This window comes from Corvus brachyrhynchos, unplaced genomic scaffold (genome assembly GCF_000691975.1).
Source record: "Corvus brachyrhynchos isolate BGI_N302 unplaced genomic scaffold, ASM69197v1 scaffold262, whole genome shotgun sequence".
NCBI classification, from domain to species: Eukaryota; Metazoa; Chordata; class Aves; order Passeriformes; family Corvidae; genus Corvus; species Corvus brachyrhynchos.
This window is the reverse complement of record NW_008236626.1, coordinates 2,206,718-2,232,207: the sequence shown is the minus strand read 5'-3', so window position 1 is coordinate 2,232,207 and position 25,490 is coordinate 2,206,718. Positions and strand designations below refer to the sequence as shown.

The window sequence follows — 25,490 nt, the reverse complement described above, 5'->3', positions numbered from 1 at the left end:
CAGGAGACCCGCCCCGGCCGGCAGCGAGCCGGGCCGCCGCCGCAGCGCCATGAAGATCAAGGATGCCAAGAAGCCGTGTAAGGCCGGGCCGGGGGAGGGGGCGCGGGGCTGCGCGGCGGGCGGTGCCCATCCATTGATCCGGGAGATGCCCGCAGAGACGCGTCTCGCTCCTGTGCGTCCCTCTGAGGGAGGTGTTGGGGTTCAGGTGATCCTCAGTGCTGGCGTCGGAAAGTGATATAATCAGTTTCTTGGGGTTGGGTGCTGTGTTTGATGAAGATGGCACTTAACCAGTGTGCTGAACACCTGCACAGGTGGCTGCAGTTGCTACAGTTTTGGTTTTGCAGAGCTGATCAAGTTCTAATTTTTTTTAGAATATTTACTAATGTTTGGATATAAGTCTTTCATTAAAATACGCTGAATGCTCCCCTTTAATAATCATAGCTATAATAATATTTCTTACTATGTATTATTATGGAGTGCCATGTTTGTTTTGGAGAGCGCAAACACGGTTCAGACTCAGGTGAATATAAACAGAATGTTTTAAGATTACAGCTACCTCTTGGGAAGGGAGATTTGGATTGAGTACGGTTAATCTACATGCAGGTGATGTGCTCTCAGCATAACAGATGCACAGCTGTGCAAGTCAACACACCTGCCAAGCTCATACAGGTGTGCTTTAGCTGAAAGGGATGCAGGTATTGCTCCACTGAGTTTAGCATCTTTGTCATCATACTTAAAGACTTACTTTCTGGGTGGGTTACTGTATAGCAAAGATAGCTAGTCCCAGATTTCTAGGCCTAGTGTTGTTCATATGGCATGCCTGGCTAATGAACAGCATACAACTATGGATATGGAAAGTCAATGATTTAAATGTATTTTTTTGGTTTTTGAGCAGCCTAAAAAGAAGAAGGCCACCAAGCGCATATTTAAGACAGGAAGTATTAGCATAGCTCTGGAAATAGCCGTAAAGGCTTTGAAAGTACGTTGTTTCTTGTGGTCTGTTGGGGAAACCCTAAATATGCATCTTGTAGCACACAATTAACCATCACCTCCTGTTAGTGCCAGTGTGTGGAAATTGCTGATGTTTGTAATGATGTTTATGAAGAGTAGAGTTCAGGCAGCATTCTTTTCCCCTGGTATAATATTAAGAAATGTTACCAAGACAGCAGTAGCTGTCTGTAAAATGTTATAGCGGTTTGATAATTCAAATGTGAGACTATGGCTGCTCCTACTGCAGAAACCTGCTGATTTCAGGACTATCTCTGCTGGACCTCAAAGCTTTGTTTTCTTCAGTGGTGGATTTAAGCCCCATGGCTAAATAACAGTGCAAATGTTTTCAAGAAGTTTTAACTGCTCAAATATGCTACAGTTGTAGTTGCACTCTTCCAGTTCTTGAATTTGAACTTCGGTGTTGGTTTCATGATGGGAATTAGAAACAGTTGGATCTGCATAAGCAGGAGGGGAAGAATAGTGTCAAACTGCGTTGTTTATTTCTTCTTGACTCTTGAACATACTTTAGAGCTGGTGACTTTTTAAAAGATAATAGCATAGAGTTTCTTAGGCAGTGAACTTTAGACTCAATCTGCAGATTTCTGCTCCTGGTTAGTCACACTGAGAGAGCAGCTGAATGTTTGAAGAGGAGCAGATCCACAGAAGTAATGACGATGGAAAGTGATGTTCAGGGTCTCTGGTACCCAGATACTGCTGTCAGTTTGGCTTAAATGCTCATGTTGACATGAAAGCTGAGTTGGGCTCAATACCACTTTTAGACTGTTTACAAATTATTTGGCTAAGACACTTGCAGACACTTTTCAACACAATTGCTGAGTGTACGTTCCTTAGACCAAGTGAGTACCTAATCATCTGTGATGCAGCCAAATGTGATTCTGGGGAAAAATGGATAATTGTTACTTAAGAACCTGCAAAGTAGAATTGAGCAGATTGCTTTAGTCTGCCTGTACTTTTATCTGTGATGTTTAGCATCAGGAAGGAAGGCCTGATTGCAGTGACTGGCATGAGAGAGGTGAGGGTAAAATGGAGACACCAAACCAGTTCAGAGTCCCTGATGTGGATACACTGCCTAGACATGCTTGTGTGGTCCTCCCTTCCAGATCTTCACCTGACTAATGCTGTCGCTAATTTGTTGGAGTAAAAACTGTGAGAAATGCAGCAGAATTTATGGAACACAGCTTCTGAGATTGGCTGTCTTAAAAGAGGCTAGTAAAGATCCATTTAAATCTCAGCTGCTGGTGATGAGAGGAGTCAGGCATTTTAAAGGAGTATCTCATCAATTCAAACCAGGAAAACCTTGTACTAAGTTAGTGTAGCAGTGGAAGCTGGAGAGGTTGTGGAGTCTCCATTCTTGGAGGATTCTTGAAAAACTTCTGAGGACTCAAAGTGTTGACTGGACAAAGCTGTAGCTGACCTCATCTAGTACTGGCAGTTTTCCTGCTGGTGTAACTGAGAGGTCAGACCAGATGACCTCCAGAGGAACCTTCCAAGCAGCAGTTGAATGATAGCTCTTCTGAGAAAATGCCCATGGGGAAGAATGGCTGGCAATTTTCAAGGAAATTTCCAAAGGTTATTTGTGGGTTGAGATGATAAATGTGAGAGCAGTGAGTCTTGCAGAACTGCTGCTGTGTGGGATCTGCCCAAAGGGAAGAGAGCAGGAACTCATTCAGAGAGAGCTGTACGTGTTGGCGGGGGAAGGCGAGGTGCCAGCGTGCTGTGCTCTCCAGAGGAGTTGGAGCCCTTCCTCTTGGCTCTGGAGTGCAACAGAGTGCTGAAGGAAAGGCAAAGACTTTGAGCATTTAATATACTTGTGTATGTTACTTTTTGCAGTTTGTTCCTTTTGACTGTTAACTGAAAATAGTTTGAGAACAAATGCCTGTGTTTTCCTTGAGATGAATTGAGACACACTAATACATGAATGTACATTTCAGAGATTTGCAAAATCCTGCATCAGTATAAAGGAAAGATTAAAATCTCAAGTTTATTTTTTCCAGTGGGGTTCTATGGACGCATATAATCATTGCGGTCACATGGAGGATTAGTATAGTAAAATTGATTAAAAATCCATTTAGATTGATGGAGAATCCCTTATAAATAGATGGATTTTTTTTTTCCATGGAATTTGCTGCGTAGATTTTTGGTATCCTAGCATTTTCTTATTAGTCCTTGAAAGCTGATTATTAGCCCATAGCAGATGTTCAAGGCTCTCACTTGATTGCAGTTGAAAAATATATTTCTAATAATGGATTAATACTGCCAGGAACAGTGTATACTAAAAGTGTTATACACAGTGCATCTCTTACGTGTTAAGTTGTGCCTCTGCATTCTGTATCTCACTGTAATAACACCTATCCCCAAAGAGACTGCTGCTGAAATGTCAACAAAATTACCAGAATGAGCAAGGAGGGAGAAGCTGAAAGCAGCGATATTTTGTCTTGTATTAAGCTTTACATGGTACGCACTTGTAGAAGTGATAAAGCCCATGAAGAGCAGTTATGGTAATTGCCCATTACCACCTGTCCTCCCACTGTGAACAGGGCTGTTCTGGAGCGTGATAAGAGGTGGCTGAGTGGGAGTTTGCAGAGCATGATGGAGTTTTCCCACAAGGAAAATGGGAGGATGTGCCAGGGCGTGTCAGATACATTTAATTTGCATGTTAATTCTGTCCAGCCCAAATGTATTTTGAGCTGGACTTGGGATATTTGAATCAAAAACCTGTTACACAACTTGTTAAGGAGAGAAAGTCTCCAGTGTTTCAAGGACTAAGGACACTTAAGTGCACTTTTGCTCTGTAGAGGCTCCTAGGCTGTGTAGATTGGTGTTCATGGGCATAGCAAAGGCATTCTGCTGCCCAGCCCTCAGGTTAATCCCATTTAATTTAGCAGTTCAGCAAGCTTTGGTGTGTTTTCTCTTAACTTGTCCCATTCCTCACATTAGCTGCCTTAGTCCCCCAGCCGATTTAGCTGTTAAGAGTTTGCCCTCAGGTTTTACTTTGCTGATGTTTGATGCTGATGCTGATGTTTTAGGGAAATGCTGGAAGTAAAGAATGGGTGCACTTGCAGAGAAGAAAATTAATTTGGAGAAAGTGCAAGAGGCATTTAGTTTATGTGTTTATAAACACTGTGTAATAGTTCAGTAGAACCTTTAAATAGTCGTTTGCCTTGTCAGTATTCAGATAAGAATGGGATCAAGGTTAGTTTTGTGATCAAAGGCTACATAGCGAGCTGAAATAGGTAAGTTTTGGGCATCAGAACTGATGATACTGCGTACTTTCACAAAGAACTGTTGCAGTGCTGGCAGAAGTAAGCTTAAATTTTTGTGGCTTTCATGATCATTTTCCTTTCTTGTGTTTTAAGGCTGTATAGAATCACGAGCTTTAGCACCCTTCGACAGTCGTTTCCCAAGCCATGTTTGTACTTGGAGTGCAACAGTCTTATGTCTTAATAATGCATAAGCTTTCTTACAGAGATGACACGAAATGTCTTAGGCTGTTTTTTGCTGTCTCTGACAGTTGTGAATTTATTTTTTTTTCCCCATGGTGCCAAGCTCCCAGCTTGAGTTAGGAGTTAGCTACTCTTCTTTGAAGGTTGGTTCGTGTTAGTTTATACAGGGCTGACCCAGAGTGTTACTTTATCTTACAGGGAGAGGGAAGTATTTCAAAGGTGTTTGTGTTTCAAATATGTCATTACATTCATAGGAAAGAGGTTGACAGGCATCTGTTTCTCAGTTTTTAAAAGCTAAATACAAACAGAACATGTAACAGAGGAATCTTAGGCTTGACTGAATAAGGGGGGAGTAGTTAAGTCTTTGAGTGTGTACTTCCTGCAGCTTTGGATCCAGAATGGGTGTACAAAATCAAAATGCAAGTATGTGGTCTGGGTGGAAAGCTTCGAAGGGTCCCCTGCAGAACACGTGGAAAAGGAAGACACTTCAACCTTTGTGCTTGCGTTGCCACTAAAAAGACATGTACCGTAATTAATATCTTTTGGCATATAATGACCTTATATGATAAGATATAAGTAACCTTAAGATTGCTGCCAGTGACTCTGCACAGCGTGAACTTGAGAAGTGCAGACACAAGAGAATGAGGCTTCCCTGTGTATCTCTAAAGATTATTAGGGTTTAAATAACATGCAACAGCCACCAGCATGGGTTTTCTTACTCAACAGAACTGCTACATCATTGTGTGACCACAGCACTCTTCCCTTGCGGGAAGTGCTTTTCTAATTGCAGGAAGCAGTTCTAGGGAGTCCTTTTAATGATCATGGTTTTTTGAATTCTGAGCAGGTTGCCCCTCAAAGCTGTCTTCACAGCATGTACAGAGCAATCTGTTGCTTTATTGCAAGGGTTCCTGGCTGCTGTGTCTAGGTAGGGACCACAGTGGCTCCTGGCAGAGCTGGGGAGTGAAAGAAAATCTGGGTTTGTAATTAAGGAGGTTGTACATTTTGGTACTCTTCTTGCTGTCCTGGAGACAGTTAAATTTGGTGTGAAGTATCACATTAAACACCATATGGGTTTTGACTTCCCAGTTAGTGTTCTACTTCACGTATCTGTCTCTTCTTGGATAGTAAGGATCTGTATTTTGTGTATTCTTAAATAGAGCCTGGCCTGACTTCCTAAAAGCAGAATGTGTGTTTTTGAAAGAGTTTTATGTAGTTTGCACAAGGCAGTTGGGCTTGTTAAGTAAAAAGCTGGAATTCTTACTTTTCCTTTTTTCAAATTGTTGCTGACCACTGCAGAGAGGAGCTGAACTTTGAATAGTTGAGCCCTGGATTTCTTCTGTGAATAGGAGTTACATTCTCAGCAAGGAATATTTCTGAGCTGTGCATTGCTTTTTGTGGGCTCTTCCTGGGAATAACAATAAAGAGGAAAAGCTGAAAAAAATCTTTTAATGATCTAATCCCCATAGAGCTGTGGAAAAAAAGTCCCGTTTTAGTGCAGGGGACTTGACTCCTTATGAAGCTGTGGAATGATGGTTACAGTTGTGCAAGTCTTCAAACCTAGTATCTGCAGACCTATAAGCTTGAAAAGAAGGTTGTGTAATTGGTATTGGTCTCATCCAGATACGTTTCTGTAACTGTGACTGCTGAAAGGATCAAGCTGGTGTCTGGGGATATTTTTTCAAAAGGTTGTGCTGCTGGCATTCTCCTAAATCTCTCAGAGAAGCATGACCCACAAATACAAGTATAAAAATACCTTTTATAGAGTCATTGATGTATCCCTGCATCCAGATAGGATGGCTCCTGAGCCAGGATCTACCCTAAGTAAACCTGCAGCAATAAGAGGAGGGTTTATGAGGTTTCCATGTTGTGTCCATGAACAGTTACACTGATTCTACTGAATTTGAATGTATTTCTATCAATGCCAACTGATTGTGCCTTTACCATATACTATCCACGTGTGTATGTGGGTCCCCTTCTGTGTTTGGAAAACAAAATGGCTTTCATTTTCCTGGCTGTACCTGTAACAAAATCAATATAAATCAATCAGGAGTGGCTTGCATCCGCAAGAATCCTTGTGTAACACCTTCTTGCTGGTATAAGGACTAGGTTAACCATACGTGGGCCCAGTTGCTTGTCAAAACTCCTCCACCTTGCAAATGAAACTTGAGCAATGTACTTGCCAGCCAAATCTTGACAAATTTTCAATAGAAAAATATAAAACTTCCTGGGATTTGTCACAAAGGTGAAAACTGGCTTATTTCTTCAGTTTCAAAATCTGTAAATGGCTGTTAGGATCACTCAGTCAACCCAGAAAACTGATCTTTTACAGCGTGATCCCATTTTTTACCATAAAATGTGTTCTCATTTAAATTATGGAATAAACTTACAGTTCAACTGTTCTTGTTTTTTACTTGGTATACAAGATCCATAAACCTTAAGACTTACAGAGACGTGACTAATGCTGTATTTGCAAAAGCTTTTTGGATCATTTAACATGGGATGCAGTGGATCTTCTGACAAAGAGGCATGACATGCACCACATCATCCTTAAACTCATCACATGAACTTTCAGCTGTTTCCCCTTCTTTCCTCTTTTGGAGGACGAGATTGTAGTTACTTACTAGGTCTACTGAACAGGAAGAATCCGGGTAGTACTTGGGTTGCTGTGCCCTAGGTGAATTCTGCATGGGTTGGATTGACTCCTACAGACATGGTCTGGTCTGCTGGGTGAATCAACTTCCCTTCTTCAGTTTTGTTCTCGTGACATCATTCATGGCAAGATGTTGAAACTTGGTGAGGTCACTTAATAAATCCTCAGCTAATTGTGGTCAGACAGTAAGATGACAAATTTTCTTATGTCCATAGTCTCAGGGTGAAGAAGTCAGGCATGCAGCAGCAAAGTCAATTCATTTGTGTCTTTATGCTTAGCCCTCAGCTTTATGGAAAAGATACCAGGTTTATAGAACGCCTTCATTTCCACTTCAAGCTAGATTATGTCACAGAATTTACCTTTGTATTTAAATTTAGTTTTTCAAGATCAGTGAGATAACCAACTAAATTTTTTTGTTAATATCTGACAATATTCTATTGACACCCATTTCTGAAAGTTGAGGCATCATTGAAGTTTCTTTTCTTCTTAACTTTAGCATTCATAAATGAACTGACACAGAGCCAGCCTTGCCTAAATACATTAAAATATTTTGGTAGGTCATTCTTCTCAAGGATAGATCCCACTGGTAATGTAAATACAGTGTAATTGCATCTTGCTCGTGAGAAGCATATTAACATATTTGTGGTTTTGTTCCTGAATTTCATGCTTCTGTAAGATACGAATTACATCTGAAGAAATAAATTGGAATGCTAAAAAAGAAAAGAAAAAGAGGAAGCAAAACCAAGCAAGTTATAGTGTCAATTAGGAAATAAACACGTGAGCTTCCCATCTGGATATCGAAGATCTTTCTTAAACTTAATTTTTAAGTTTTAAATACTGTTTCTGGGAACTGACAGTGGGATAGCTCTCAGTTGAAGATGTTGTCTTTGCAGTAGGGCGCTGAGTATCTGTTTAACTCCACATAGTTAGGAATATTTATTGATAGAGGCATATTCAAATTATGGTCCTGCATGTCATGGACCATAAAATCCCCTTTAGGAACTGCAGTCATCCCACATAAAGGACAAAGCAAAGCACTTGTGCTTTAGTGTTGTTATTTTGTAGTACAGAAATTCTCCTTTCCTAGCCAAGGTACCAAAAAAAAGGGAAAAAAAACCCCAAAAACCTGAACCTAAATTCAGTAATATTAATTTTCTCTTTTGTGTGCACTTCTTAATAGGACATTTTGTTATCCCTTTAACTTCAAGGGATAGAAATTGGACATCTTAGCTGTGTCAATTTTTAAAGTGCATGCAAATAAATTAAAGCTTTCCTCTCAACAGCCATGTTATGTGAGGGACTGTTAGAGGAGGAGTACCTGTCCTGCCCCTGTTGTCAGCTGTAATGTGTAACCTGCTTTCTTCAAGTGTGTGCTGCAGTCTTTGTGCTGAACTACGTCAGAGCTGTTATTTTAGATGCAAAGGTTATTTTAATCCTTTGTTCTCAATAAAAAAAAAGTGGTTGAATTTTGTTTATGAGTGGGTCTGAAAGATATGATACAGCTTGGAGAATTTTTAGTTCAGCTTTCTAAGCATGTTATAGCATTTAAATGTGTAGAGTTGCTCATTTTTCCATTTTTACCTGTGACAAGAGATATTTAAGGTCATGTAACTGAAATGAGTGCTTATTCTTTTCTCCTGTCAGGTTTGTTGCTAATGTCTGTCATGTTGAAAAGTACAGCCCTGGTTCAGTCTTAAGCTCCATGTATGGCTTTTGCTCTTCAACAGACCTAATGGCTAATTGTTGTATCTTCACAGCTTTCCCATGGTTTGGCATGGACATTGGGGGAACGTTGGTCAAACTTGCCTATTTTGAACCTATTGACATCACTGCAGAGGAGGAGCAGGAGGAAGTTGAAAGCCTGAAGAGCATCCGCAAATACCTGACTTCCAATGTAGCCTACGGATCCACTGGCATTCGGGATGTCCACCTGGAGCTGAAAGACTTAACGATTTTTGCTCGAAGAGGAAACTTGCACTTTATTCGGTTCCCAACTCATGATTTGCCTACCTTTATCCAAATGGGAAGAAATAAAAACTTCTCAACACTACACACGGTGCTCTGTGCCACCGGCGGTGGCGCATACAAGTTCGAGGAAGACTTTCGCACAGTAGGTAGCCTGGCTTGCCTCTGCCTGCAGCTGATGCTGAAAGCATTGCTGGTGATGGGTTAAAATAATCTGTATTTTGAAAAACTGTGGGAAGCTCTAATACTTTTCATTATGAGTTGTATTAAGCATGGTGGGAAGTTACAGCCTTCCTGGAATCCACAGCACCTGTTAGTTAATTCTCCTTCTGCTTTATGAGAGAACGGCGGTTTAAATATCACGTGCAGAACTATGGAAGAACTGTAGTGAGCCTTAAGCCCCACAGAATCGCTGACCTGTGGTTTTCCTATGATCCTTGGAGTGTTAATAAAGTTGCAAGGATAGTTAGTACAATGAAATTGAGCTTTTTATGTGCTGATATCTTAGAAATTACTGTTTCGACTTGTAAGATGTGGGAGGAACCCCACAAACCTTGAAAAGATGTGCAGATGTGAGTTCCACCAAGATGACACTCAGCGGGGCCTCTAGGGTATTCTATGACCTTTTTATTGATCTAAATTGATGAAAAATGTTGTTAATTTTTCAATGGAGTAATGTCTTAGTATCTCAGAAGTTATCTTTGAGCTTAGCAAAGCAGATACTTACACTGCTTCTCTCTTCTTGATTCAGGTCGGATCTGGATTTACACTCAGATTAATTTGCTAGTTTGTGTATTCAGAATTTAGCTCTGAATTCTTTGTTGGCTTTTTAGTGGCATTGAAATTCCTGCATTAGTCATGTGAGATAACTTCTTAAAGTTGGGCAGTACAAATAATAGTCATAAATTTGTAGCACATTTGTGCAATGTTAGAGCATGTTGCCACAGTCTTTTTTTTCTTTCTTAACACAGATTGGAAACCTCCAGCTGCACAAACTGGATGAGCTTGACTGCCTTGTCAAAGGCTTATTGTACATAGACTCTGTCAGCTTCAATGGCCAGGCAGAGTGCTACTATTTTGAAAATGCCTCAGATCCCGAGAGATGCCAAAAGATGCCTTTTAACCTGGATGATCCATACCCATTGCTGGTTGTTAACATTGGTTCAGGAGTCAGTATTTTATCAGTCCATTCCAAAGACAACTATAAAAGAGTAACTGGAACAAGGTAATTTAAAAACCTACGTTGGCGTTGTTACTCTATGAGGCAATGACATATGGATCTTTTATGTGAGGAAATGCTGTTTAAAAGCAACTGGTTTTCTCTGTCCTTAGTCTAGGTGGAGGGACCTTTCTTGGGTTATGCAGTTTGTTGACGGGCTGTGAAAGTTTTGAAGAAGCTCTGGAAATGGCATCCAAAGGAGACAGCACACATGCTGACAAGCTGGTTCGGGATATTTATGGAGGAGACTATGAAAGATTTGGCTTACCAGGATGGGCTGTAGCATCCAGGTAAGCGGGAGGCTCTTTGTGGGTTCTTTGTGGGTATGGAGCTTCAAAAACAAGACTTAAACACTTCATACAGAGAGAACTGCTTTTATGCAAGGTTTTATTGTAGTCAAGTTACATTTTTATCCTAAAAGTATGTATCCTCAGCTTTCCTGGAGGTTTAAAGCCACGTGCAGGTGCCTGCTAGGTAGAGATTGAAGAAACCTCCTGTGGTATTTCATGCACAGCTTTGTGTGAGTCAGAGGTGATCGCAAGGTGATCGCAGGAGCAGCAGGAACACAGTGCAGAGGTGGTGTGGTGTAACCCAGCAGGCAGCTAAACACCACACAGCCTCTCAGTCACTCCCTCCAGCGAGATGGGGGAGAGAACTGGGAGGAAAAAATAAAATTGGTGGGTTGAGATAAAGAGTGTTTAACAGGACAGAAATGGAACAGAGCAGGATGGTCCCCTCCCAACTCCTTGTGCAGCTCCATTTTGCCTGCTGCTGGGGTGGGGTGAGGAGCAGAAAAGGCCTTGACTGTGTGCAAGCCCTGCTCAGCAATAATAAAAACATCCCTGTGTTATCAACAGTTTCCAGCACAAATCCAAAACACAGCCCCGTAGTGGCTGCAATGAAGAGAATTTAACTATCCCAGCTAAAACCAGCATACAGCTACTAGGAAGAAAATGAACTTTGTCCCAGTCAAAACCAGTACAAGAGAGGGGAAAAAAGTCCCAATTTCTTTTTGATTTCCTAGGATATTTTAGTAGAGCCATTGTGTAGAGGGAAGGTGAGTAGGAGATGGCTTTTGTGTTGCTCTTACAGTGGAGCAATTCCTAATTGTTTTGGAAAGATGGTTGTTACTACAGACGTCTGGTGTAATGTTTAACTACTTTTCTCGTTGATGAGGGCTGTTGAACACAAACAGTTTGCACCGTGAGAATGAATGTCATTGTCAATGACAGAGGACTTTTGTCACAGCTGCACATATTATTTCCATTGGGGAATATTATTGATGATGCTGCAGCTTCACTACTCTTACGAAAGATAAGAAAAATAAACTCTGCAAGCAAAACTAATATGTACATAGGAGTGTTCATTAAATCTTTGCTTTTATTCAATAGAGAGTCATAATTCATGGCAACTTAATTGTTCTCCCTCTCCAGCCACCTAAGTCCAAGCCTCTTGAAGAGCCCATGTGCTGAGAGGTTTTAATATGTGTGAACTTTACACTTTAGTCAGTATGTTTTAACTTGCTTTAAGTTGGTACTTTCTGTTCTCATTTACTTTTTAGGATCCTTGAGAGCTTTAATGGCTTTTTGAGTTTTAGAATAATCAAGGTTCTTGCTCTCCAGACTGATTTATATCTGGCACAGAGTCCTTGATGGTAAAATATCACACTTAGCTATGGATTCTTGTCTTCTCTTTTGTGCTGTGCATAGTATGGGAAGTGCCCTTCTGATCCAGAACTCTTCATTTGTGCAACCTAAATTGCATTCTGTCAGCTGTGTTATTTTGTTTCAGAAGGTTGTGTTCCATCATAAAACCTTTCAATTCATCTCTGGTTTTCTTCTACTTTGAGAATAGAAGAATGGATAGATACTTGTGAGGAAGCAAGCATGAGAAGAGGAGGATTCACCAGTCAGAGTTAGGCAGTGACTTAATTCACAGTGACTAGATCTGCAGAGTAGTCTTGTCTGAAGAATAAGACCATTTTACTGTAGGTGGTTCTTCATGGAAGTCCAATCTGAACAAAAGTATTTTATTGGGGGGCTGTTACTGTAACAAAATTGACTATTTCCTGTGAAGGAATAAATACAGATGTAGTGTCAAATTGCTGTATTTAATACAGACTTAGAAAGGGAGTTCCTCAAAGAGCAAACATGAGACATAGGTTCTGTACAACATAAAAACATCCGTTCTGAAATTACTTCAAATGCACATGAATCACTTTGTAACTAATGGCCATTTCTCCTGTTCTAGTTTTGGGAATATGATCTACAAAGAGAAGAGGGAGTCTGTCAGTAAAGAAGATCTTGCAAGAGCCATATTGGTCACCATCACCAATAATATTGGGTCTATTGCGCGGATGTGCGCAGTAAATGAGGTAAAAACTTCTGACAAGGAAATGATTTAGCTACAGCTCTGTTATTTGTCTTCCCATGAAATGACTGCTAAAATGGTGTATACTTTAAATCTTTTAATACATTCTCAGATGAAATGAAATTCATGTAGTAGCTTTGAGTTGTGCCTACGGTCACCCTGTTTTAGCAAGGGGACTTCAAGTCCTTCATCACAACATCCTGTGCTCCCCTGCTCCCTCACTTACCTGCGGGCTTTGGGCTCTATTCCGTAACAAAGTTCCTCATCAGGTACCCTCCCCATTGGCAAAGATATTCTTGTCCCACTTCTCCAGAGGGCATCAATATATTCTGAAGCAATTCCTAGGACTTTAACCACAGAACAGTTAGAGCTGCAAAGGAGTCCTGGAGATCATCTGGTCCAACTCCCCTGCCAAGGCAAGGTCAGCTAGGGAATGCACCCAGCCCTCAAACATGGACTCAGAGACAAACTGTGGACTCTGTCTTTGGAAGTTTCAAAATACGTGACTTGAGCAACTGCAATATTAAGTTGCTGAAAGTCCTGCTTTGAGCAGGATGGCCTCCAGCAGCTTCTCCAAGCTGAAGCTATTCTCTGATCAAAGCCTGTTGAAAGCCTTGTTTCTAGTTAAGCATTATTTTTAATTTTTTCTAGTTCTTGAAACTTAAAAATTGCTTTGACACCTCTCATCTGGCTGGTTGATACAGAGAGGGTTTCCTGCCATCTTCTATTTCTCAAAGTTTAAAAAAGAGCCAGTATGTGTTCAGTTTCAGTATTAGTGTGGACAGCCATGAAGCTGTGGAAGAATACTGAATTTAGGCATAGAAGACATGAGTGTCAGAGCAGCAGGGATTTCTTCCTTCATTATCAACAAACTTGGGATAAAATGAGGTTTAGTAACAGCTTTCTTGGAGAAGACTGTGAGTAACTGTATTTAGAGCTCTGCTTAAGATCTTGGGATGTGACTGTTTCAGAAGTACCAACAGCTCTGTTAGCTGCAGTAACCCTCCTTTCGCTTAGGAGCCAGATTAATTATATTTTCTAGTTTTAATATTGCAATTTCTCCCTCAGTTTCATTCTCAGTTGTTCTGTCATGTCTGTCTTGGAGAAGAAAGGTAATTTTGTGAGTGTTAAGTTAATTTTAGCTTTTTGCTTTATAGCAAAGCTTAATACCAGAAGAGTTAAAATGAGGATGAAGTTGAAAGTACATACTACATGTCTTAGGCAAATGTATGCAATTTGTGTTTAAGGATGGGAGTAAATGACAACAAATCAGAACTTGTAAACTGCACAAACTAGCTTTATTCCAAGAGGTTTTTGGTCTAATTCCAGCTATGTCACATAATGAGTCACATAACTACAGATCATAAGAAACAGTTAATAGGGATACACAAACTAGTACATTGAACTGATGTATAAAGATAAAATGAATGTAATTATTTTGACTTCCTGCAGTAGCACAGAATTATGTTTTTGTGCCTTAACAAAGCATAATTTTGTCCTCACTGGGAACTAATCAAGATGGTTAAAAACCAGTTGCATATTGGACATTTGACTACAGGTTGAATTGTCATATTAGTTTTTGTAATGACTCGGATATGATCATTGATTTAATGTAATTAAGTGCTTACTTAAGCACTGTGCTAAGGACTAACACAATTACATTTTCTTTGGTTCTTCCTCTCGTGTTGTTTAACCAGTGTTTAATGTTTTTGCCTAATGTTGGATTTACTTCAGTTAATGGGGAATATTAAATGATCTTCACTTTTTTACATTTGACTTGATTAAAATTCACAGCTCACTTGTAGTATTCAGCTCTTAGTCTAATGTCAGGCTGAGGTATATTGAGGTCTGAAGATGAAAGGAGCATCTGTCATGTCTTACTGTCTTCGGCTTCTTTACAGTGCTGCCTTGTTGCAAATGGATCAAGCAGCATTGTACAGGGCTATGAAGGCATTGAGTCTTCTCTACCAAACAGAAGTATATTACATTTAATTTCACTTTTAGCTGGGCTCTTTCTTTGGTGTAATTGCTGAAAATGCTCACTTAATTTGAAAGACAAATGCTGCTTGCCTGTAAATTAAGTCCTTTAATTCTCAAGGATTGCACTGTTTTTCCTTTTCCCCAAGTATGCTGTGTTTTAAATTTTGGAACCATGTTTTAATTGTGGGTTGTTTGTTTGTGTGGTTTTTTCCTTGCTCAGGACAGTCTCCTCTTTCATAGCTTAATTTTTCAAAGCTGTGTTAAACAGTGAAAAGACTTAATCCTTTGCTGTTTTTCTTTCTTTTTTTTTCTTTAGAAAATAAACAGGGTTGTGTTTGTTGGCAATTTCTTGCGTGTGAATACTTTGTCAATGAAGCTTCTTGCATATGCACTGGATTACTGGTCAAAAGGCCAGCTGAAGGCCTTGTTCCTAGAACATGAGGTATGCTGTGGCTCAGTTATCTGTGTGTATTGTTTCACCATAAATCAGAAATGCCTGTATTGAGTAGCTCTCATATGTGATATCCTGAGGCACCAAGTGCTCAGTAAATATTAGAAATAAGAGGAGGTTTGTCTTGCTGAATTGGTTCTCTGGGAACAGTTTTCTGCCAGGGAAGTACTTCAGTGACTTTGGGGTATCTCAGTTCATGCTGTGGATCTTTGGAGAGGGACAAGAAAATGTTAAACTCTGTGCTAAGGGTCACCAGTCTTTCTTGGGTTTGGGTGGAAACAACAGTAAGTATTGTGTTTAAAGAGTGCAGAAATGTAAAGCTTGGGCCTTTGAAACACTTCCATTGTTCTCAGCTGAGCTTGAGCAATGTCTTGAAAGTTGAGGCTGCTTTGACAAGGCCTGTTTTCATTCCACCACAGACCCCTCAGTGCTGTTGTAGTGATTTTATGCTTTGAGAATAACTTGCTTTTGTGCAGCTTCTGCCGTCCAGATCAGTGTGTAATTCTGAGAGCTCTGACTTGTTTTGGTTAAAATACAGGCGCAATGAGTGTTAATTACAGGTGCAACAGTTGCTGACTTGTAGCTTCTTGGCAGTGGGTTAGGATTTTTTGTCCTCAGTTTCTTGATCTGCAAATATTACAGCATTACATCTATTCCCTTCAGTTGATTCTCACAACTTTTTTCCTTTATTGCTTATCCCAAGACTGACAATCTGTTCTGATGTCCACAGTAACAGTTCCTTGTTAGCTCTACTCTCTTCAGATTTTTTTGGGGTAAATTTTAAACTCTTACATTTGCTCAAGAGTGTGTTCCAAACACTTGAATATTTCTTAGTTATAGGGAGAGGGAGCATTTCACTCCACAGGGGAAAAGTAATTCAACAGGAGAACGTGGTTCTTTGTATGCAGGTAGGTAGACAGTCCAAAAAATTGATGTGTGGATAGTTCAAGAAATTTTTCACTTGTACATTAGGAATAATGTTGCTATGGGTATTGAAGTTTTTTTAGCAAGCAAAATGTGCAGCTTCTCTAGGAAGAAGAAACCAAACCTGGTTTCCATGCTTTAGGAGTCACTGATACCTGTCTTAGAAGTCCTGCAGTGTATGGTGAGGCTTGGTAGGAAATCTCCTAAAGTTATGCTAGATAAGAAGGATAAATGTTTGTTTCACAAAGCCTTAAATAATTACTATGAAATATTATATATTTCAAGTGTATAGTGTTCTTTCTGTAGCATTGGTCCATCAGATGATTGTTGTCACTAAAATGTGATTAGTGCAGAATTTAATACCCTACTTGAACTTGGTTTTTTTTTTCTTCTTTTAACAGGGATACTTTGGAGCTGTTGGTGCTCTGCTTGGGCTACCAAATTTCAGTTGAGATACCAGATGTCACTACACTGAACTATTTTCCACCTGAATGACACTTGTTTATGTCGATGGGAATTAAATCTGGGGAGGGGAGAAGAAAATAGCTGATTTTCTGTAATTCTTTCTAAGATGTGATTAAGCTACTGAGTATTGCTGTTGTAAGGAAGGGAGTTTCACTCTGTTGGGCATTGGCAAGTGAACTGTTTGTGGCTATTATTTATGTTCTTTGGTATGTTGTAGCCAGTAGTGAACTTCTAATATGCAATACATCCTCTGAAAACAACTTTCCAGAAATTCCAGAAAAAGGAATGCCAAACCCTTAAGTGCTCAGGATGCAAATATTGCAAGTTTATTCCCAAGGCTTTAGGCCCATCAGTTTTGTATATAATTGATGACTGAAAAATTATTTTCATTAGTTACACTGTTACTGTGAGCACAAGTTTTATGTGTACTTACAGAAAACAAAAGACAGCAAGGTACTGTTGACAAGATGAGGAAACTGTAGACAATTGCTTCCCACAGTAAACGTAGTAATTGTTTTATTTTTATGTGTAATGGAAATAATATTAATGCTTTAATTGCCAGTGGGAAGAACAGAAACACAAAGAATCAGCCAAAGCAGCAGATTAAGGAGTTGATATTTTGAAGGTTTCATGAAGATACTCACCTCACCTTAATTTATTTGAAGATTCAGCTGGTATTTTGGAAAGATTCCTCTGTCTTTGGATTTGGAAAAGAGTTTAGTAACGAAGGCAGATTTTGGGGGGAAGATTTTTTAATTTTTTTATTTTTTGAGGACATGACTTCCAAAATGCCTTCTGGATTTGTTTGTTTGTTTGTTTTTCCCATAAGTTCTGCCATCATGAATTATCGTTTGTAAAGGTACCATAAAGCCTGAGAGAATTGAAGAAATCCTTATAAAATAGACTAATTATGGGACCTCATAATTCTGATGCTTTGGCTTATTTCTGTGGAGGTTTGAAAAATTTTTGCCTCGTCCTGCTGATTTGAAATTGTGATTTCCCTGTAATTTTTTAAGAGTTAATCAGAATTCAAGTAGGTGTTGAAGTTGTAAGGTTGCTAGCTTACTTTTGGATTTGGAAGTTTGTTTTTGGAAGTTGAGGACTGCATCAGAGTTTGTATTGCAGCAGCAAATGGACCAATATTTAATGCACTTGCAGTATGGAACCATTCATCAAATTGTGGCCTTGGGATAAAGTCCATACTCTGGAACTGATTTTTGGGGTTTTCTGTAAACTTTTAAAATTGACAGTTGCAATTATTACAATAAGTTTAGTCCTGAAGCCAGGGCATGAGATCTTAAACTTACAGGATTATTATACAGTCATTAGCTGTATAAGTTTTTGTGGACTAAAGAGCTACCCAATTTTATGATATTCTCATGTTAAATTTATTTCCTGTAAGTGCATGAGGAGCAACCAGACTCAGACACACTCATATCTTGGGGTTTAAGGTTTTTAAAACTAATTGCTTGAGTATTCCACAGCATGGCTGTGATGTATTTACAGATACACCCTCCTTGTGTTAGAAACCCTTGTGCTGTTTTCATTCTTCTCTTTCTCAAAATTCAGAGCCCTAGCATCATAGGTTTTTGCTTTTAAAATTTTCTGTGGTCCTTTGAGTACAGTACCTTAGAGTAGGCAACTCATTAAGTGCAATGCTAATCACAAATGCAGTTCCATTTATTGTTGCTTTTCCTGGTACATGGTACATTTCCATCGTGCTTGCTTTGATGTTTCACTATAGACATAAACAACTAAAAATTACACTCACAGTTTAGCTGATCTAATGCTAAATCAGAGCACTTCAGAAAATAAGTTTTTATAGAATGTCTTTATAAATGCTGTAAACTGTTCCTTTTGAGTTATGATTGTCTGTCAGAAGTAACCCTTATTTGGTTATAGAACTGTGTAAAAACTTAATTTTCTGAGTGTTCTGGCAGCCTGCTGAAAATTTGCAAACTAACTGCATATTTTACTTGCAAAGGGTGCTTTAGGACATGTACTACAGCTCCATTAGAAAGAGTTCCTTTTGACCATGTCTATTGCTACTTCACTTCACTTGTGATACTGAGAGTCCTCTTGAAGCAGTAGTTAAAAGCTACTTGTATATTTAACCAAAAGCACATATAGAAGATGATTACCTAATACCCATAGTTAATTAAACCAATTGAAGTTGATGTGAGCTGACAGACACTTTTTAAAGTAAACTGTACAAAATTACAAAATAAGCAAATGGAGTAATTCTTGAATAGCTGTACTGTATAGAAACTACTGTGAGAATCAAAAAGTATGCCCTACCTCTGTTTTACTTCCCTTGGGCTTCTAAAAAAATTGGCTTCCTATTGCTAGTTTTATCAGCATAATTGTTACTTCATTACAAGAGCAACCACAGCAGTTGTCAAGCCCTACTGTAAAGCCCAGAGGTCCTGTATTTAAGCCACATCTTTGGATTCATCTCATTTTCTGTCAGCTTAGAACTTGTTATTAGAGTCTCCAAAAATTGACTCTACCACCAGGAGAAATGATAGGCACCACAAATAGTTGCAAGATAAGCCTTAAAGTCTTTTCTTCTAAGTTCTCTTCTAAACAGGTTAATTTCTTTTATATGAATCACTGAAGTAAGTTGCTTTTTCCTGATTGTCTGTTTTTACTTTTACCCTTGCCATTTCTTTTCCTCAGAGCTAACTGGTTGAAGCAGCTTTAGGGTGAATTGATTCAGTGTGATGTACTACAGTAGAGAAAGTTTGGGGTTTTCTCAGGACTACTGTTGTCTTCTCAAGTGGAACCACTTCTCTAGAGGAAAGTTCTGTGATACTTCTTCGAAGTAAAATGTAAGACCCATTTTGAATGTGTAATTGCTTTCAGCTCAGTCAGCCATGTGAGTGCCTTTTAATTTTTTCATATAATGCCAATTTTATGGTAGTGGGACTTTATCCATGGGGTTTCCTAACCAATATTATTTACCAGAGAAATGGAAGGTCATTTTATTGGCCATGGAGATGGTCCCTTTAATCCAGTGTAGCAAGAGATACCAGAAAAACATCATCAGGTTTCTGGCTTCCTGTCCCTATAGTCCTTAATCTTGGGGTAATGCTTTTGCAATTCTTGGTCTTATCCCTCCAGCTTGGTCTTTTCTAATATTATGCACAGTTTTATTGTATCAGTATCTCCCTAAAAATCATGCAAGTTTATAGTGAGATAAGTAGTGTTTATTTCTGGGTAGAGAAGTTCAATCTTAGGTGAAATTATTCCAAGCTATTAAACCTAACCACTTTGACCTTTCTAAGTCTACTTGGGTAATTGCAGTTTGAATGAAAGGGGAACTCCTACAATACATCTTGAATATTTAACAGGCTGGAATTAAAACATCCTCAGTGTTCTTTACTGAACCTAGCAGAGGTTTAAATAAAAACAATTTTTCATTCTTTTTAGTGAAGTCTATACATTTAGGAGTTCAGAGAGAAGCTGCTCCAATACACCCTTTGTCTTAGTTTGCTCAGGATTTCCAAAGTGTGTTCAGGTGTCTAACCTGCCTTCTGGAAGACCTTTCCCTCTCTCAAGCACCTGTGTGATTCTACCAACAGGTGCTTGTAATTGAGAGTTACAGGGTGGAAAGAAGAGAGACCACATTGTCCCACTTACTCTCAGCTGTATATCAAAAGCTCTGGCTTCTCCTAATGGATCATCTGCTCCTTCAGTTGGTACTGTGACGTTCTTACTTGCACTTGAGTTGGTAGTACAGATGCAAGGTGCCTTTAGGGGCTGTAATACTCTGTCTGTACTCTATATAGGTCTTCAGGAAACACCTGCTTCCAGATCAGTTGAAATAACTTCTCATTTCTAAATATTTCAGAATAACAATGGGTTTTAACATTGGGAACTAATTAAAGGGTCTTTTATCTAGAGTATATCTGTGCTAGATAAAGACTAAATGGTGTCTTTCATATCCAGTTATTAACTTTCATTAATAAATAAATTTGCAGTCAACCTGTTTTTAAATATTAATATAAATATTTCACTGTTTATGTTCTGGATATCACTGGAATCCTGAGAAAACAGTTCAGTTTATAATAGAGGTGAAAGTCAGTGTGGTTCTGTTGAGCTTGTTCTGGCCAGTTCTAGTTATACACATAACAAGCCTAATTCTTTGCCTTGTCACTTGTCCTTTTCTTATCTACATTCTTTTTATGGATTATGTAGGCTTAAAAACCATGTAATAGGTAACAGAGCTTTGCTGAGGTTAAAAAGTGAACAAGCTTCTGTGGGTCAGGTTGGAAGTGGTTTAGGAGGCCCTGTAGGTCCCAGTACAGAGCTGGGGACACACCTGACACAGTTTCTGTTTGGGTGTAGTAATTGCTTCATTTCCCATTAAGGCAGTCAGAGGGGGTGGGCTTCACAATCATTGTGGATAAAATGGGAGAATTTAGTCCTCAGACATGACCATTGGAGATTAAAAAATTCTTTTTCACAGTGTAGAAGAATAATTCCTGCATACATTCTTTTAAGGTTTACTGATATACTCCAAAGTACATTGCCATTATTTTGTCAAGTCTGGTGAAATTAGTAATTCTCTAAGGTTAACAAAAGTCTGCAAATAAGCCTGTTTTATTAGTTTCATTTATCTCACACATGGAAAGCTTATTAATATTAAGGATTCTTAAAAACACACTTTTGAAAAATCTCAAAAGATACTGTAATGTATTTGTAATTATTAATGTGCTAATGGAATATGTTTGGGCAGTCTCAGTTTCCATAACTGAGTGTCAAATCCTGCTCACTCTGTAGTTACTTGAGTAGATCATTCTTTTAAACTAATGAGCAAGATTGGGCCTCAGGGTCTCCTGCCTGGGGAACACAGTAGTACTACTTTGCATAGTCCTGCTGGTGCTAAATTGTTTTTTGAAAATAAAGATTCTGAACAGAAATTGTAAATAAAATATTTATGGCCTGGTCCTTTTGACAGACTTAAATTTTCTCATTTGCCAATACTTTTTGGCCTTACTTCAAGTTCCCCTTTTGGGTTTGGTTTTTTTGACAGTGTGGACTGTGTTTGTTAATGTGGCAAGTCATTGGCAGGTGTGGCTTCCTGTGCTACTTTCTGTAAGGCCCATAATGTTCCCGTGGTACATTAGGAGACAGATGAGTTTTCATGGCTGGATTTCCACGTGATCCTTCATCTTGTTTTGTTACTGTAGCTGTTTGCACAAATAGTGTCAAGTAGAACACAATTGGCATTTGTTCTCTGCTAAAACTTCCAAGTAAATCAGCCACTACTGAAGTGTTTAGGAAAGCTTTTGAAAATCCAGAAATACCCATTTAAAATAATTTAAAATCTAAATGTGCTAATTAGTGTTGCCTATAAAATGAACTGGAATGTAGTGTGTCAGTTGCTAATCTTTGCTATAAATTGCTGGCATTTCACAATTCATGTTTCTGGCATCAATTTAAGAAAGTGTAAATACAAGCTTTGGGAGGGAGGTACATTAGTTTCAGATTGTGCATTATGAAAGAGTTTATAAGACTAGTGAATTAGTATTTTGAGACATATTAAATTACAACACCTAGAACATGAAAATTAATGTGTTTGTGTTAGGGTATAGAGGGCTTTTGATAACCTGCACTTTTACATTCTTGAGTTTTGGCATTTTAACAAACAAGCATTTAATTTTCTGTTTACTGTTTCGTCATATTGCAGGCCTTGTAGTCACCAGTTGCTGTCTTCACGTATTTGTTTTAGTTAGCAAAGCAGACAGGCAGATCTGTTAAGTTGTAAACCTGGTAGGATGGAAATTCTCCGAAGAGCCATTTGGTTAAGTTGCCTTATTCTATTACATTGCACTCATGGTATGTCTCTGCTTTCTTGTTTACTGTTCAGACACTGAAGATGTGATGTAAAAATATGTGCTACAAATTTTTAATCATAAATTACTCATGAATACCTTTGTGTCACCTGTTAAACAGCTCTTGTAAATGATGCCTTTATGCCATCTGTAATACAGCTCTTGTAAATTGTTTAAATTATTTTTCTTTTTATAGATTCTCATTATTGAATGTACAGATTAGATCCCTTTAATATGTCACTGAGTAATTTGATTTGGGCCCAAATATGGACAATGCTGTAATTCATCCCATAAAAACTGTAAATAATTCTTTACTGCTTGTTTGCATGAATGAAGCTTGGATTTCATTTGCTTTGTCATAAACCAACTCCTCTGTCATGGGCCTACTTTTTACAGTTTATGTTCCTTGTTTTATTACCATTTGTTCTGTACGAATGTTGAAATAGTACTTTGTCTTTTCCTAATAAATAATTTGAGATTGTTCATTGTTGTCCTGCATTTGTGGGTTTTGTGGGAGGGATTTCTGGGTGTGTTCCTCTCCTTTGGCATGGTAAATTTCTGTAACATTTGATACTGGGGGTTGTTGCAGAGTATCTTACTAAGGCGCAAGGTGACTGGTGTGGTTTCATGCTCTTTTCTTCCTTTAATAAGCTGATAATTCACAGTGCTTAGATTCAGGTCCTGTTTTCAGAAACACTGGATGTGCTAAAAAGCCCTGGTTTGCAGTGTTGAAGAATGAAGTGTGCTCTGAAAGCATTGTAAGCGTTCCCCTTCCAAATCCACTTGGTGGGAGCACCTGCTGCTTCCTGCACATGGATGGGGAACAGGGGGATGTTTTACTGTTGAATAAAATACTTCATGTGCAAAGTGCAGACCATATATATAAACTAATTGCTCCTCTCTTGGAATTGCCCCTTGTTATGTTTTGAAATGCCGAATTCTGTTGCCCTGAAATTGCCCTAACTGGATGCCTACTGAGCATAAAGTTGTGAGGAAGGAAGCGTGTGCCACAGCGGCATCCTGGCAGTGCGTCTTGTGATGAGCTTGCTGTGTCAGAGACAGTCCTTCAGGGTTCTGTGCAAACATTTTAGCCATCCAAACCACAAAGCTTTACTTTGCCAAAAATGAAAATTCCCTTCTGTGTTGCATCTCCACTGAGCTCTGCACCAGAGTGATAGTTTTTAGGGGAAGTGAGCTGCTGAGGAACACAAATTTTGTACAAGTTTAGGGAGTTCTGATTTATTCAGTATGTTTTTTTTAATGCAGAAATACCTCATGGAGAGAATTGCAGTAGCCTTTTGTGGAAGCTGGTTTACATTTCAGCTGGGGTCTGTAACTGCTGCTGGTGCAGCCCGTGTGCAAGCTGAGGGGACAGTGTAAACTGCATGAGCTTCATTTACTTCTATTTTAGCTGGTGATCTGATTTTTTTGAAACTAGTGACTTCCTCTTACTGTAAGACTGTTCAAGCCAGCTGTTACGTGAATTTTTGTTGGGACTCAGAAATGCAAACCTCTAACTTAGTAATACTTGTAACTTCCCTCTTTTTAGAAATACAGATTAAAAATCAAGTTTGCCCTTAAGTCCTGGAGTGGAACCCCCTGCTCCAAAGGCCTGTCTTTTTATCAACAAGTGTTCAATAAGTATATTGACTTTCTGCCATTTTGGGGTACAGAAGTGTGGGGAATACCAGCGTTGGCCCTGTTGTGCTGTTCCAGGCTAGAGGGAGCAGGCAGGTGTCAACCAAGATCTACAGGTTTATGGGTGCTTGTCAGCTCGGAGAGCCCCATGCAATCCCTGACTAATGAATGTTCTCCTCACTTTCCTGAAGGGGCTGTGTTAAATGTATCAAAGTTTGAGTCTTTCATAACCCACATGTGTCCAGATATGTAAATTACTGAGCTGCCTCAAACATAATCTGTTCATGTACTTTTTATATGCCAGGCTTTGGTCTGGCTTGCTATTTGTGGAGAGTTGTTGGAGTGAAAGCTCCTCTGGACCCAGGCCCAGAGGGAAGCCAAAGCACAGGGCTTGAATTAAGACCTTTGGACAAGCTGAGATACATGAAGTCACACCAAAGTGAAACAGAAATACAGATTTTTAACTTTTAGTAGAAATATATGCTAAGTGCCTTAAACATTAAAAAGCTGTAGCAGAGACCTTGAACACCATTCTTGCTGCAGCAGTGTTACCTTTTCACAGAATTCTTTACTTTAGACAAAATACAGATAGAATTATACTGTTCACATTTTTTAGATAGAGTGTTCACGTAAACAATAAGAGCTGATAGAAACTGTATATGCAAATCTGTGTAATACCTACGTAACACTTGTGTAAGGCTTATGATTGTTAGAATTACACCAGGATAGGTTAAGAAAAGGAAAACTAGAATTGTGTGTTAATCATGTTGGTCAGTTAGCGAATACAATCCACAATTCTGTAAGAAAAAATACGTGGAGCATACAGAGCATATAGAAGAAGAAGAAGCTGGTTTTGCCTGCTGTTGCTGCTTGCCTTTATCATGTAACCCCTTCAAACTCTGCCTTCAAGAAAGCTATGAGACTATGAAATAAAGAACTTAGCAGAACAGCAGCCTCCTCTGCTCTCTCACTCTGGTCCAAGAAGGAAGGATACCCTGTCAAAAGCTCCACAGAGAGTTACTGATATCATTTGATAGCAGAGAATAAAACTTCCCAGGGAAAATTCCCTTGCAGGTGTACCAGGATTCACAGCAGTAATTTGAGGAAAAGGCATCACTTTTCAGGTGCCTGTTGGAGAGCTGCTCGCAGGGGTAGGGGAATGCTGAGCTGCTGCTTTGGACCCTCCCACGGACGCCTCCCTCCCTGCTTTCCACCAAGTGTGTTGCTGTTACTCCTTTATCCCCTGGTTAAGCAGAGACTTCAGTGGAGGTTTTACGTAACTTCATGAGCTGCTGGTGTGCATGAACACCTGGGAGTAGCGCACAGAAGGATAAGGGGGGGAAAGTACAACCCAGACCCACAGCAAAGTCCCCACATGCTTTGTAAGGTGACACCAGGGGAATTGCAAGGGTGCAGCATCTGATAAACCGATCTCTTTTCTGGCCATTTCTGGGGTATTCAATGGCAGCCAGTTTTTAAGACATTCACCATCCTCTGGAAACCAGTCTGCTTTCCACCACTGCCTTTCCCAAGT

At 39.3% G+C, this 25,490-nt stretch overlaps 1 protein-coding gene across 1 annotated transcript; it reads left to right on the top strand.

Moving 5' to 3' along the window:
- Positions 1-6: 6 nt before the first annotated feature.
- On the top strand, positions 7-22,801 carry PANK3 (pantothenate kinase 3). The gene is made up of 7 exons (XM_008644211.2): positions 7-77; positions 8,862-9,214; positions 10,041-10,294; positions 10,402-10,578; positions 12,539-12,662; positions 14,955-15,080; positions 16,415-22,801. The coding sequence occupies exons 1-7, from the start codon at positions 50-52 to the stop codon at positions 16,463-16,465; spliced, it is 1,113 nt and encodes a 370-aa protein (XP_008642433.1). The 5' UTR covers positions 7-49; the 3' UTR covers positions 16,466-22,801.
- The last annotated feature ends 2,689 nt before the right edge of the window (positions 22,802-25,490 follow it).

What these genes read in the sequence shown, in the direction of transcription:
- PANK3 (XM_008644211.2), top strand. Translation starts at nt 50, where the DNA reads ATGAAGATCAAGGATGCCAAGAAGCCGT. An exon ending in CAAGGATGCCAAGAAGCCGT is followed by an intron (nt 78 to 8,861) that starts GTAAGGCCGGGC and finishes GTATCTTCACAG; the next exon opens with CTTTCCCATGGTTTGGCATG. An exon ending in CCTTGTTCCTAGAACATGAG is followed by an intron (nt 15,081 to 16,414) that starts GTATGCTGTGGC and finishes TTCTTTTAACAG; the next exon opens with GGATACTTTGGAGCTGTTGG.